Raw genomic sequence first — 13,718 nt, forward strand, 5'->3', positions numbered from 1 at the left:
TAGCGAGATGAGCCAGCATCTTTTGTCTTTCAGATTTCATGCGCAGGTTTGATTCCCAGGACTGATCAAGATGGTAGATAGGTAGGAGCGCCAGTGGGCAACTGCTACCAACTCAATGGCGAATACCTATCGCCAATGAACGCCCAAAAGCCTAAAGAGACTCGGCTGTGGTCAGAAAGGCAGTGTTTCCATGATGATGCCATGCCATCATCGTCGTTCGGCCGGAAGACCCGGCATTGCTAGGTACTTGAGCACCAGAGGGCTCCGGGTCTGCAGGTCACGATCGCTCTCTCTCTTTTTGCACCGAGATCTGGGAAGTTCGTTCTATCAGAGCTCTCTTACTGAATTCTTAACATTGCCCTCCGTTGGATCTTGCTTTTCCTGACAGCTGTATGAGATTGAGCACAGTCAAGGACCAACAACAACATCACCATCATCATGACGGAAGAATCGGGATACAGAGCCATTGAGGATTACGGCATCATCGGTGACATGCACACCGCTGCGCTGGTGAGCAAGGATGGTAGCCTGGACTTCATGTGCTGGCCGGTCTTCGATTCCCCATCAGTCTTTTGCAGGCTGCTCGATAAGAACAAAGGGGGCCACTTCAGCATCCACGCAACAACCTCCGACGGTACTACGCCGATCAGCAAGCAGAGATATCTGCCGTATACCAACATTCTGGAGACCAGATGGATCCACGAGGACGGGGTCATTAATCTCTTGGATTTCTTCCCCGTGTCCAATAAGAAGTCTCCCCAATCTGGCAGAAATCTTTCTGGCTACTGTCCATGCACCGAACCCGGTGGGAACCGGTGGAAGACCGGTGCTCGCCATTCCGGCATCGTCAGAAAGATCGAGTGTGGCCGAGGCGCAATGAACGTCCGCGTCCAGTGCTTTCCCGCCTTCAACTATGCGCGAGATGGCCATACGACGCGCGCTGACCTCACCAACCTTACAGGTGAACATAAGCTGCAGACCGTGTTTTTTGACAGTGCCACAGAACGACTGCAGCTACACATCTTTGTTAACCACAAAGGGGAAGAACAGAGCCAACCGAAAACAGAGTTTCGAATTGCGGAGCTGCCCGGGCTTCTGGGGCCGGGTCTGATGGCCGACTTGCGTATCGAGGAAGGACAAAGTGTCACCTTCGTCTTACACAGTCCAGAAAAGACCATTCCGGGGGCGAACTTGGTGGACTCCTATCTCTCTCGATTGGAGACGGACACCTTTGAGTATTGGACGGACTGGTGTCGACGATGCACGTTCCGCGGCCACTATCGGGAACAGGTCGAGAGAAGCCTGCTGGTCCTCAAACTCCTCACATACAAACCGACCGGGGCGGTGATTGCAGCCCCGACCTTCTCCCTTCCCGAAAACATAGGGGGCAGCCGGAACTGGGACTACCGGTACTCTTGGGTGCGCGATACATCATACACTCTATACGTTTTTCTCAAGAACGGGTACAGTGAAGAGGCCGAAGCGTACATCTCGTTCATCTTTGATCGCATCTTCCCGCCTTCGTCGAACCAGTCACTCATGGAGGTCCACCGTCCCTTTTTGCCCATCATGTTTACCATTCGGGGGGAATATGAGATTCCCGAGTCTACACTCGATCATCTGGAGGGTTACAGGCAAAGCAGGCCGGTGCGCATTGGTAACGCGGCGGCCTTCCACACGCAACTGGACATCTACGGTGAGCTGCTGGACAGTATCTACCTGTACAATAAGTATGGGAAACCCATCCAATACGATCAGTGGATCGCAATCCGGCGGATGGTCAACTACGTTGTGGACGTGAGGAACACTCCCGATATGTCTATTTGGGAAGTGCGTGGGCAGCCCCAGAATTTCGTCTATTCCAAGATGCTGCTCTGGGTGGCGCTCGATCGCGGGATTCGTCTCTCCGAGAAGCGGGCGAGTTTGCCCTGTCCCGATCGGTCGGAGTGGATTCGCGTCCGCGACGAGCTCTACGACGAAATCATGGACAAGGGATATAATAAGGAGAAGGGCTTCTTTGCCCAGAGTTACGAGAAACCGGACGTGGTGGATGCCGCGACGATGATCGCACCGTTGGTCTTCTTCGTCGAGCCGAATGACCTTCGATTTATGAAGACGTTGGAGCAGGTCTTGCGTCCGCCAGAGAAGAACGGGTTGACGAGCGCGAAAATGGTCTTCCGATACGACCACACCAAGGCTCAAGATGGTATAGTTTTGCTTGCCGCCGCTGCCCTTTTTTTTTCTAACTTTTGACAACCATACTAACCGTTCACTTACTTCAACAGGAGTCGGTGGTCGCGAAGGAGCTTTCATCATGGTCACATTCTGGACCATCGAGGCCATGTTCCGCGTTAGTGACCTCTCTCTCTTATGCATCGGTGCTCGCCTGCCTTCTGATTTGTTGACGTGAAATATAATCCAGGCCTCCAAATACACCGCCACCCTACCCAGCGAACCCTACGGCACAAGCATCCGGAAAATGGCCATCTCGCACTTCGACAACGTCCTCTCCTTCGCCAACCATCTGGGGATCTTCTCCGAAGAAGTTGCCATCTCGGGCGAGGCGATGGGCAACGTCCCGCAGGCGTTCAGTCACTTGGCCTGTATCAGTGCGGCGATGAACCTATCTGGGAGTCTGGACTAGGTAGTAGCCCTAGCCAAGGTGCGAAAACAATTGCCTACAGTAGGTGACTGGGTGACTAAGTACCTGGCCTACGAGTCATCTATTTCATTTTATATTTTACAAAGTAGAGATTGAGATAAAAAGCATTGTTAAAAAGACATAAATAGCTAGACAGAACAGACTGACAGATATATAGATTGGATAGTTTAGTTTCTTTTTTTTCTTTTCACTGCACAAGGTTACACCTACCTAATACTTACCTTTACACTACGGATCTCTCTTCCTGTTTTGTCATACTACCTGTAAAGATGACATCAGCCACGGAAGAGAAATTAGGTATGTATGTATGTACTCCCAGGTACCTAGGTAATATGTACTGTACCCAGGTAGAATTGGACTTCCATTCCGCCAATGAGCAATAATGAGATTCATTATGGACCCTTGCCTCGCCTTTCCAATTCTTTCCAGCTCCTGAGGGTCCCATTATATCCATTAGAACTGACAATTCCGCATGCATGCACAGCAGTTAATTGTCGTTTCCCAGCGGGGTTAGGGAGTTTTTTTTTTTCAGCTACTATATATACATTGACGGGGAGGATTTCCTTTCCCTTTTTCTTCATATGCGAAAAATAGTTTGGTTCGAACATGTTAGGATATCTTATCTTGATACAGGTTGTACATGTACAGTGTACGCGCTGTTAGTTGATATGGAACTCTAAATAATGGCGAATTTCCCGATGGAGAGAACACCATATGCTCTGAACTGATTGGTGTTCGGACGAAGAAGGACTCTTACTGTTTGTTTCTCTTGGAAGTACTGTAAAAGAGGTGAAATGGATTAGTGTTTAGGGTACGGAAAGGGAAACTTGGAAGGGAAGAAGACATGCTTAATAAGCCATTGTATTGATTGGTTGGTTGATCACTATCGTTGTAGAACAGTTGCATAGTAGGCTTGCTATTCCAGGCCATAGCTATATCTGCCCTAGGCTGCATTGACATTGATCTTGCTCGTTCCAGCCCTCAGTGGTAGAAGCCCTAGTATCTCACCTCTTGTATGTAATTCGAAGCTGGCTTCCCGCTATACACCTCCCAGCTCAGTGGACCACATCAATCAGATCCCTGCCCTCGTCGATACCCTTTCCACGTACCTTGGACCACAAAATGCTACCATCAAGGAACATTTTGCGATCCTATGTCATTCCAAATATTCAGAAAAACTGAATTCCAGACCTATCGCCATCTTAGGCCGTATAGAGCTGTTATGAGTATAGAGTTGATTGCATGCACTTAACCACCCTTCCTCGGAGCTGGTGCTGGAGTTGAATCAAGATTGTTAGGGACGGCGACACGATCTTTGGCTCCAGCACTCCCCTGCGCTGCACTGGCGTGTCGAAAGTGGTTCGAGTTTCCAATAGCGGCACTAGCATTGCGGAGTTCGATCTTCTTCCGTTCCATCTCCAGCTGTTTGAACGAAGTCAGTCTGGCTCCTAGGTAGTGACCAGGAGATAATATACGTACCACCTTGCGAACTCGTGTCAGCGCGGCCGAATCGCCGGCCACCAATGGCCGGCAGTCATCTACCCGGTATGGTTTGGCTATAACCACCGCATCCGCAACAACGATGCTCGTTCCATCCCAGCGAGCAGGCATTGTACGGCTGAAAGCATCGAAAAGATCTTGTGCTTCCTTAGTCACACCCTTGCCTCGACGCGCTTCAAGCTCCTGCAACTTCGCAACTGCGCTCGCCTCGCGAGCCTTCAATGCACGGATGTCCAGCGCGTGAAGCGGTGGCGATGCATTTGTGAAAGAGGGCCCATCAGGGGAAGTAGCAGATGGCGCGAGGGACAGGAGTTGGAAGGATTGAATCCGGGAGATGGGAATGATGTGATAATCGCTTGGTTGTGCTTGGTTCGCGCTCCCTGCAGTGGAGGCTGGGTTCGACGTGTTGATGGCGACCAGGTTCGTGATCGGACAGGCTGTGAAAAGAGTGCCTTCGAGGGTCGAAGCAACGGGGGGCGCCGTCGTGATACGGACACTATGTAGTTAGTTAGAATCTGAAACAGATTGCGAATCCCAGGCCATGCAGGATACTTACCGCGCACCAATAGCACCACTTAGTGCTACCTCCAATGGCACCATGGCTGATGCCATTCCAGGACCAGTTGCCGTGTTTGCAGGGCCCAGGCCTTGAGGTTTACCTCCCACACTTTGCCGCTTGTTGTCCGCCATAGAGAGGGGGTCAACCGCCTCAACGATGAGTCTCGAGACAGCAGGTACAGAAATCGCCTTTACCTAATCTGTCCCAGTGAGACGAGGAAGAGGAATGATGTGATGTCGATCGTAGGTCGCTTACTGGCTTTCGATGGTCGATATCAGGACATGGGCAAATGACGAGGAGGAACCGAAGGCCGCTGTGAATGAGCTCAACCTTTGCCTATTCCTTATCAAACGGTGCCAATTGTCCGCCACAAAAAGCCTGCAAGGTCCACCAAAAACCACCAAGCTCGCTGCGGACGGCGTCGACGCGCTCGCTCTGTAAAAATGGGAAGAGCGGAGAAGGAAACAAAGCTGGGGAAAGGAGCGACAGAGAAAGGAAGAAAAGAAAAAGCAAAAAAAGCTCAAAAGACAACTAACGGATCGTCAAAAACTGGAAGTCGACACTCTCATAGACTCCCTGTGAAGAATGTCCTACTTCCCATGCGACAGTGGGAAGTTGTCGTGAGGAGAGAGAGGTGGACATGCGCGCAACAACACTGCATCAGCCAGCATGACTGCTTAAGCGGGTTACTGGGCCAGGGCCCATGTGAGAGACAGCCTTTGCCAGATCGGGTCTAGCGCTGGCGGCGGCAGTAACCGGAGCTTCGCCAAACTCAACCACACAATTCATTCTAGTCCATACAAACCTGCCAGGGCCTTGAAAGCATCTAAGATCTTCTCCTGGGAAATGATCGGCTTTGAGACGTTGCAAGGCTTGTTGCAAAATTCTTATAATCCTCGTTGGACAATATCATCTTGAATCCAGTATATATTTTTGTCTCCAAACTTCCTGTGCTCATTCTCTTGATTTCCACTTATATTTCTCTTCACACGAGCATATCGATAATAAACTACTGTCTATAGGAAGAGGCCGCGGCAAGTCAGGTCGTTGATGATGGAGGCTCTATGTCAGGTGCTATCCAAAATAGAAACTTACATTATTCATTTGTTCATAACAGAACGTATGGCAGATCACTACATCTAAATACACTGTACTCCGTAAACATGTCCGAATTTCTACGGAGACGATTCCACCTTCTGTGGTGCGATTGCAAGTCCATGCAAGCACATCTACACCATCAGGTACTTCAATTTTCGAAGGAATGCATAAATCCACCTTGTGAGAGTGCAGCACAAGCCTTTAAACGACGTAGGTCGAGGCAGAGACGCTGCCTCCACGGCCGGTCCAGTTGACATGGATGTCCTTGTCCACTGGGAAGTTGTCGTTGGCAAACTCAGGCTTGATGCGGAACGTGTGGGCACCAAAGTAGTCACGCTGAGCCTGCAGCAGGTTGGCCGGAAGGTCCTTGGTGCGGTATCCATCGTAGAAGCTGAGGGCTGTGCTGAACGCGGGAGTGGGGATACCCCAGAGGGCACTCTTGCTGACAACATCTCTCCAGCCATCCTGGGCCTTGTGAATGGCCCGGTTGAAGAAGTCGTCGAACAGGAGGTTCTCAAGGTCGGGGTTCTTGCGGTAGGCGTTGGTGATATCCTTCAGGAAGACGGAGCGGATGATGCAGCCACCACGCCACATCAGAGCAATAGAGGGCTTGTTTAACTTCCAGCCGTACTCCTTGGCAGCCTGTGATTGAAAATGTCAGCAAGATATGCACGTTATCATCACGAAACAATCCTTTTTCCCTGCTTGAACTTACGTTCTGGATAAGCATGAAGCCCTGGGCATACGAAATAATCTTGGAAGCATACAGAGCCTGCTCGAGATTGTCAATGAAAGCCTGCTTGTCACCGGTGAACTTGGGGGTCGGGCCGCCAAGGAGCTTGTTGGCCCGAACACGCTCATCCTTGATGGCACTCAGGCAACGGGCAAAGACGGCCTCGCCAATGAGGGTAACGGGCATGCCGAGATCCAAAGCGTTGATGGCGGTCCACTTGCCAGTACCCTTCTGGCCGGCCTTGTCCAGAATCTTCTCGACAAGGGGAGTGCCGTCGTCATCATTGTATTTGAGGATATCGCGGGTGATTTCGATCAGGAAGGAGTCCAAGACGCCCTTGTTCCACTTGTCGAACACGTCACCAATCTCATTAGTGGACAGACCCAGACCACGCTTCAAGAGGTCGTATGCCTGCGTAGCATCAAGGTGTTAGAACCCAGTTTCTACTCCTCTTCTGAAGGTCGCTAGAGGAAGGTGGATGCTTGCCTCAGTGATCAGCTGCATGTCACCGTATTCAATACCGTTGTGGACCATCTTGATATAGTGACCGGCACCCTCGTCACCAACCCAGTCACAGCAGGGCTCACCCTCACTCTTGGCCGCGATGCTCTGGAAGATGTCCTTGATGTATGGCCATGCCTCCTCGTTACCACCAGGCATCAACGAGGGACCGTAACGGGCACCCTCCTCACCACCAGAGACACCAGTGCCAACGAAGCGAATGCCCTTCTCGGCCAGATACCTGGCACGGCGGTTCGAGTCGGGGAAGTGGGAGTTACCGCCGTCAATGATGATGTCGCCCTTCTCAAGGTGAGGCAGAAGGGACTCGATGAAGTCATCGACAGGCTTTCCAGCCATAACCAAGAGCATGATCCGGCGGGGCTTCTTGAGCTTGGCGACGAACTCCTCAATGGAGTGAGCACCGACGATCGACTTGCCTAAGAAGTTACATATCAGTTACTGGACAACCCCTTTTGTATCGCACCGGCAGACGCACCCTTGGCCTCGTTGGCGAGGAAACGGTCAACCTTGGACACGGTCCGGTTGTAGGCGACGACAGTGAAGCCGTGGTCGGCGGCGTTCAGGATCAGGTTCTGACCCATGACGGCCAGGCCGATGAGGCCGAAATCACCACTGGGAACAGGCTGCGCCGGAGCGCCGACATTGATGCCGGCCAGACGGGCGCTGAGGTCAGCCAGATGATCTGTCAGAAACTCACATATGCGGAAGGCGGGAACAGAGAAGGCAGAGCTGTTTATGTATATAAATAACGCAAGTTCACGCCATAGTGAAGCTACTGGACACTTCTCAGAAGATGGATCGAGTAGACAATGACTGTGAATGAGTGCAGAAACTCAATGCGGAACAAGCCAATGCTTCTCTTTCCCTCCTTCCTGAGTCCAGAGCCTGCCCCTTATCGCAGAAGATATGGGGTGCTTTTTCGCGGGTGGATTGGGTGGGACGATAGAGGGGTCAAGCGACTTACACTGCCTGCTCTGCCATGACGACAGGTGCAACTTTAAAAAGTCGAGACAGGGAATTTCAATCAGATGACACTGGGGAGGGGATTCTGTAGAGTCGCTCTACAGGACCGTGGTGGTAGAGGAGATGATGGAGGAGTTTGTCTAGAGAGGAAATTTGGAAACGAAAGAGAGGGAAAAAAGAAAAAGAGAGCAGGGCGGATGAAGTAGGTAGTCAGCTGTCAATCCACCTGTTGCAGGCGCGATTCCCCGGTGACGGGGAGAGGCTAGGTAAGGTACTACGGGGTTCCAAGACCGTCTATCTGCGAAGTTCCAGTCTCACTAATCATTAATCAACCTGTGTCTGGCTTACGGAGCAGACGGAACCACCGCGACACGGACGTGCCGTCATGGTGGGACCTCGATGGCTTTGCACGAGCGGGGCTGAGAGAAGGTGGGAGGAACTGTATTGTACATATGACGCGGTGTCCATTGATTTTTTTTTTGATCTTTTGATTTTATTTTTATTGATTGTATTTTCTATCTTCGGATCAATCGTTACACACTCATCTTCCAACTTTGTACAAAGCAAAAAAAGAAAAAAAAGTCGATAGAATCGCGTAACCAGGAACGTAATCGCAATTAACTGCCGGAACACTCTTGTCCGAGATAATTACTCCTACGGAGGGGTGGATGATGCTCATAGGCGGGGCAGGGTTTGGGCTTTGGAGGGGCAACAGTCTGTTACAGACTAACCGCACTCTTCGGTGAGATCGGTACCTCAGACTGCAGAGCCCCTCTCCGGCCATTAGTCATTGCCATTGGCCAGGCCCTTTCTCTGGACGCCGCCTGCAAATCACTGATACGCCAAGACTGCAAAGGATCGATGACAAATCGTTTGTGGGCTTTTGTCAGACGGCCAAATGCACGCCTCATCGGATATATCATCCAGTGCTGGATGTCCTGGTGTCATCGTGCAGATGCCGACCGGATTGGGTGGAGTGCCGGAGATTCATCCGTTCGGCGTTTTATCGTTCCGCTGCTTAGTCATCCGGTAGTACTCCGGCGTCCACTGTTCCCGAAATGGATGAATGCACCAGAAGTTCTACCGGCAAAACAATTTATCCGGTTTCGCTCAGTTTCTCTTCGTTGCCAACGCTCGGATAAAGATATCTTCATGCCACTCGCTATGGTCCACTAGCCTCGACCTACCTAGACAGGAGAGGAGAGTATCATAGCCATATTCGAATATTCGAACCCTTGACGCGTCTATACTCTGTCGCCGTCCTCTCCTTGGCCCGACCATTACGGCTGGAGGGTACAGTCCATGCCTAACACGTCAATTGCCGCCTTCACTTCTGGTTATTGCTCTGCACGCCCACGGCAATTGGAGTGAGCATCTCTTTCGTACTTCGAAGTTGTCTCCACCTAGAAGATATTGGGAATTTCCTAAAAGCTCAGCTGCTCAGTGTTCATTTTCTTTTTGCAACATCGTGGTGTGCTGTGTGGTAACTGCAACAGCGCAACCCAACACGAACCTGTCAACTTTCATTCCCTGTGTTTGTCAACTTGTCATTTACGACTGTTTCCTCGGGCATTACTGGCGTACCGCTGCGTAGATTTTTCCTTGCGCTGGTCAAGGCTGAGGATTCTTGGGTGTGACGTCTGGCGTAGAGCTGCGCCATCAGTCAGGGCCTGCTGAAGGTACGTTTCTACTATCAGCTGCTCGCTTGCGCCCTCCTGTGCGAGTGCGCATCTGCACCACCTGTATCGTTTCTGCTTGAGCCCTTCGTTCATCATGTCCTTGCCGCCACCTCCAGGTCTCAAGCAACCGCCAGCTTCGCTGCCTCCGCGCCCCCCGCAACCTGCTGGCACTCAGCCATCGTCTTTCAAGCCCGCCTATTCGTCCGCACCTACATACTCATCGCCAGGGACTGCACCTGGTGCCGTTAGCAGCGGATATGGGGCGAATCAATCCCAAAGGGCGCCAGGCACGGGTTACAATGCTTTCACTGCGTTCCAGCCACGTTCCGTAGCGTCAAGTCAACCTTATCGCACTAGTAGTCCGGTCGTCTCGGGTCCTACGCCGCCTACTGCAAGTTATGCACCATCGACGACAGGCTATCCAGCCACATATCAAAATCCGCAGCAATCATATCAGGCTGGACCATCATACTACGGCCAGCACTCTTATGGTTATGGCGACGGTACGTACGGGCCCTCGCCCGTTCCGCAGATCACCAACCCGTTTCCGGCACCAGGGCAACAGCAGTCTAATGCTTATGGAGCGCACGGAAAGACATATGGACGCCAGGACAGTGGTATGGATCCAGAGATGGAAGCGCAGATTGCACAGTGGCAAAGCGCATATATAAGCAAAGACGGTGATTCTTCGTCCGCCCAGGCAAAAGGGGCAGGACGCAGTGGAACTGCAACTGCCACTGGTACGAATGCTGGCACTTCAACTACGTCTTCGAACACTCCTACTGCTGCGAATACACCCGCTTCGGGCGCTGGCCGCACAGATTCCGTTCAAAAGACAGTTGTCCGCTCAGGTGGTGGTCAGACCTGGACTGACCCCACTCTTCTCGAGTGGGATCCCGCTCATTTCCGTCTCTTCGTGGGTAACCTTGCGGGCGAGGTGACCGATGAGTCATTGAAGAAGGCATTTTCCAAATACCCATCCGTGCAGAAGGCGCGGGTGATTCGTGACAAACGTACAGAAAAGAGCAAAGGCTATGGTTTTGTCAGCTTCAGCGATGGGGACGACTATTTCAAGGCTGCTCGAGAAATGCAAGGGAAGTACATCGGCTCTCATCCAGTGTTGCTGAGGCGTGCAACGACAGAGATAAAGCCTGTCGTAGTTGGGAAGGGAGGAAAGAAAGTAGGAAACGGCGGAGGTGGTGCGGGTGGAGGTCAAGGAGGAGGTGCTAGCGGTGGGAAAGTGAAGAGTGATGGGGTGAAAAAACATGGAAAGACCAAGGGTGGGTTGAAGATTTTGGGATGATCAGAGCTTTATTTTATACAACTAGTCTAATTACTGACCTTGTGTTCTTTGCATCATAATGGCGTTTAATGTACGGAGTAGATAATTGGAGAAGAAGCTTGAAGAGTTTCATAGATAGAAGTCTACATGCATGGACGAATTTCGGTATTAATCAGAACTTGTCTAGGTAGAGCTTCAGACTAGCTCTTCAATAATAAAGGTAAACCTTAGCAACACGTTGGACTGCGAGGGGTTTCTCTTTTAGGCAGGAGTTATTCTGGGTAAGTTTGACCCATTGCTCTGCTGGCCGACTCCGTCAACCTTACGTTGAGGTGAATATGCTATCCTCGACTCAGCAGAAACTATTGTATAAGACTTCTGCCAATTATTGAGGATATTGTTTCTCCTCTTGGGCAAAATATGTGCTTGCTCCTGAGTTGCAAGTACGGGGATTGATCCTTATGTCGTGAAAGCAGCTAATTTGCACGCTTATCAACCAGTCCACAGATACTGCACTATACGAAGTGTGTGTTGGGCATGGAAGCCCAAATGCATTGCAAGAATAGAAACAACCCTGTACAACATTCCTCGTGCAAGTCGCAATTTTGAAGAGGCCTAGAGTCTATAACATTGACTTGAATGAACCTAGATTGATAGCGAACTGACTGACGATCCTCAGATGTGGTTCACACTCAGAGCATCTCATTTCCAGGGGTTTTACGCAAGAGCTACATGCCGATTCTACGTTCACAAGCTGGCCTGTTCCAACCGTCCTCAGACAAGATCGCATTCGCGCCGTTACCCCGAACCATGGATGCACGAATACAGCGGGTGGGAATACTGGACCGAAGACTTGAGCAAGTACGAGCGTGGCGTGTACTATGCTGTCCACCTGGGCGACGAGTTCGGAGACGGAAGATACAAAGTGCTGCACAAGGTCGGGAATGGAGTCTCTTCGCAGCTCTGGTTGGCAAGGGACCAATGCTCGAGGTTGTTGGACACATCCGTCAAAAGCTACAAAATTCTGGAATGCTAACTCATGTTTGTGGTTGCGCAGGGGCCATGGCTACGTTGCGTTGAAGGTCGTTCCAGCAGGAACGAGAGAGACTCAGATCCTGACATACCTTGCGCAGCGACCGTCTCGACAAGAACACCATCCGGGATACCGACATGTCATGAGACTGTTGGATCACGTTCCGATCTCAGGGAGCAGTGGTTCATACGATTGTCTAGTTCTCGAAATTGTGGGATTGGACCTCTTCAGCCTGCTAAAAAGCGGAGGAGGGCTTCCCTATACCCATGCCAAACGGACATCTGCCCAAGTTGCGAGGGGATTGGCATACATGCATGATTTGAAGATTTGCCATGGAGGTCAATGATTTCCGGTCTCGTCTTTCTCTCCGCACTGTCGAATTGTGCTGATCTATTGGCGATCCAGACCTCCACAGCAAAAACGTCTGTTTTGCCATTGGCAGGATAAAGAATGCTACAGAGGATAGGATACTGAGTCTGTTGGGAGAGCCGCATATTTTTCCTTTAAGAAGGCAGGATGGCAAGCCTCTTCCCGCTTCCGTACCAAAATACACGGTAAAGCCGACGCCCTTCCAGCAAGCGACGGGCGACTTGAAGATAATTGATTTTGGACAGGGTAGGTTTCTATATCCTATCTTTCACACAGATTATTCGACTAATTTGGATTCTCTCTCTTTCGAGCCTTCCATTTTGACGAAAAGCCTGAACACATCGACATTGCGAATGCCATCAAAGCCCCTGAACTTCTTATCTTCTCTAGTCGTGCTGAATGGGACTATCATATTGACATATGGGCTCTTGGATGCTTTGTGAGTCTGACGAAGTCTATATTTACCACAAAACGGGTGATTTGACCTGTTTGGTTTCAGATTTGGGAGGTGTTTGTCGGAAAACCGCCCTTCCGACATGTCTCGCGCGAGGGTCTTTTATGGGAAACGACTCGCATGCTGGGCGAGTTGCCTTCCGAATGGCAAGGCAAGGTCGACCCTGAAAAGTATTCAAATAATTCCGGTATGCATGACGAAGGCCATCTTCCAAGTCATCCCCAATTTGGTTGACCTGTAATCTTCTAAGCAGACAGTGGTCCCTACCCCTTAGAACAGCAGTTAAGGACAGACTATAACCGCTCCGGGCGAGGGGATATGCCTTCTGAGGATCTCGACCAGCTGGCGTCGCTGCTGAGGAGATTGATGGTCCTGGATCCGAGAAGAAGGGCGTCTGCCAGTGAGATTGCGAACCACCCGTGGTTGACAGGGAGCCTAGATATTAGGTAACTACCTACATACTTAAGTACCTACCTAGGTACCTCAGGTATCAACCACACTTTGCGTTCGTTGCCTAGACAGGTAGATATACTCCTCATCGTGCCGTCATTCATTGGTTTCCCGCGATCAAACTAATGATGATGCAAAGATTGCGGTTTCATTTCCCTCACGTTAGGTATAAATATAAATCGGTTGATTTCCAAGACAGTAGAGCCTCACTCTTTCTTCTCTCTTTCTTGCACCCCATGAATCAAAATTCGATTCCCACTGATAATGATATAATGTATAATAAATTACAGGTTATCCTTGAACAATGTCATAGATCTAGGATGCCTCATCCACCGATATATACCTATTTCAACGTTCACATCTTCATATAAATTGCCACTTTCTGAGCCAGTTTCAGTTCAACATAAATCTTGC

At 50.6% G+C, this 13,718-nt stretch overlaps 5 protein-coding genes across 5 annotated transcripts; 3 read left to right on the plus strand and 2 right to left on the minus strand.

Annotated features, from left to right (window-relative positions):
* Positions 1–438: 438 nt before the first annotated feature.
* On the plus strand, positions 439–2,644 carry VTN77DRAFT_3664 (uncharacterized protein; the record flags this gene model as incomplete). Its single annotated transcript, XM_069419637.1, has 3 exons — positions 439–2,206; positions 2,286–2,350; positions 2,423–2,644. 3 exons carry the CDS (start codon positions 439–441, stop codon positions 2,642–2,644), a joined length of 2,055 nt encoding a protein of 684 aa, XP_069278235.1.
* A 1,266-nt stretch (positions 2,645–3,910) lies between these two features.
* Positions 3,911–4,852, minus strand: VTN77DRAFT_3665 (uncharacterized protein; the record flags this gene model as incomplete). Its single annotated transcript, XM_069419638.1, has 3 exons — positions 3,911–4,084; positions 4,142–4,658; positions 4,719–4,852. The coding sequence occupies 3 exons, from the start codon at positions 4,850–4,852 to the stop codon at positions 3,911–3,913; spliced, it is 825 nt and encodes a 274-aa protein (XP_069278236.1).
* Positions 4,853–6,020: 1,168 nt separating this feature from the next.
* VTN77DRAFT_3666 (uncharacterized protein) lies at positions 6,021–8,055 on the minus strand (the record flags this gene model as incomplete). The annotated part of the gene is made up of 5 exons (XM_069419639.1): positions 6,021–6,461; positions 6,535–6,963; positions 7,039–7,490; positions 7,550–7,686; positions 8,039–8,055. The coding sequence occupies 5 exons, from the start codon at positions 8,053–8,055 to the stop codon at positions 6,021–6,023; spliced, it is 1,476 nt and encodes a 491-aa protein (XP_069278237.1).
* A 1,755-nt stretch (positions 8,056–9,810) lies between these two features.
* Positions 9,811–11,019, plus strand: VTN77DRAFT_3667 (uncharacterized protein; the record flags this gene model as incomplete). Its single annotated transcript, XM_069419640.1, has 1 exon — positions 9,811–11,019. The coding sequence occupies one exon, from the start codon at positions 9,811–9,813 to the stop codon at positions 11,017–11,019; it is 1,209 nt and encodes a 402-aa protein (XP_069278238.1).
* A 658-nt stretch (positions 11,020–11,677) lies between these two features.
* VTN77DRAFT_3668 (uncharacterized protein) lies at positions 11,678–12,377 on the plus strand (the record flags this gene model as incomplete). The annotated part of the gene is made up of 2 exons (XM_069419641.1): positions 11,678–11,988; positions 12,056–12,377. The coding sequence occupies 2 exons, from the start codon at positions 11,678–11,680 to the stop codon at positions 12,375–12,377; spliced, it is 633 nt and encodes a 210-aa protein (XP_069278239.1).
* Between the last annotated feature and the right edge of the window lie 1,341 nt (positions 12,378–13,718).

The sequence above is a fragment of the Rasamsonia byssochlamydoides genome (genome assembly GCF_041956645.1).
Source record: "Rasamsonia byssochlamydoides strain NRRL 3658 unplaced genomic scaffold VTN77scaffold_26, whole genome shotgun sequence".
Classification (NCBI taxonomy): domain Eukaryota; kingdom Fungi; phylum Ascomycota; class Eurotiomycetes; order Eurotiales; family Trichocomaceae; genus Rasamsonia; species Rasamsonia byssochlamydoides.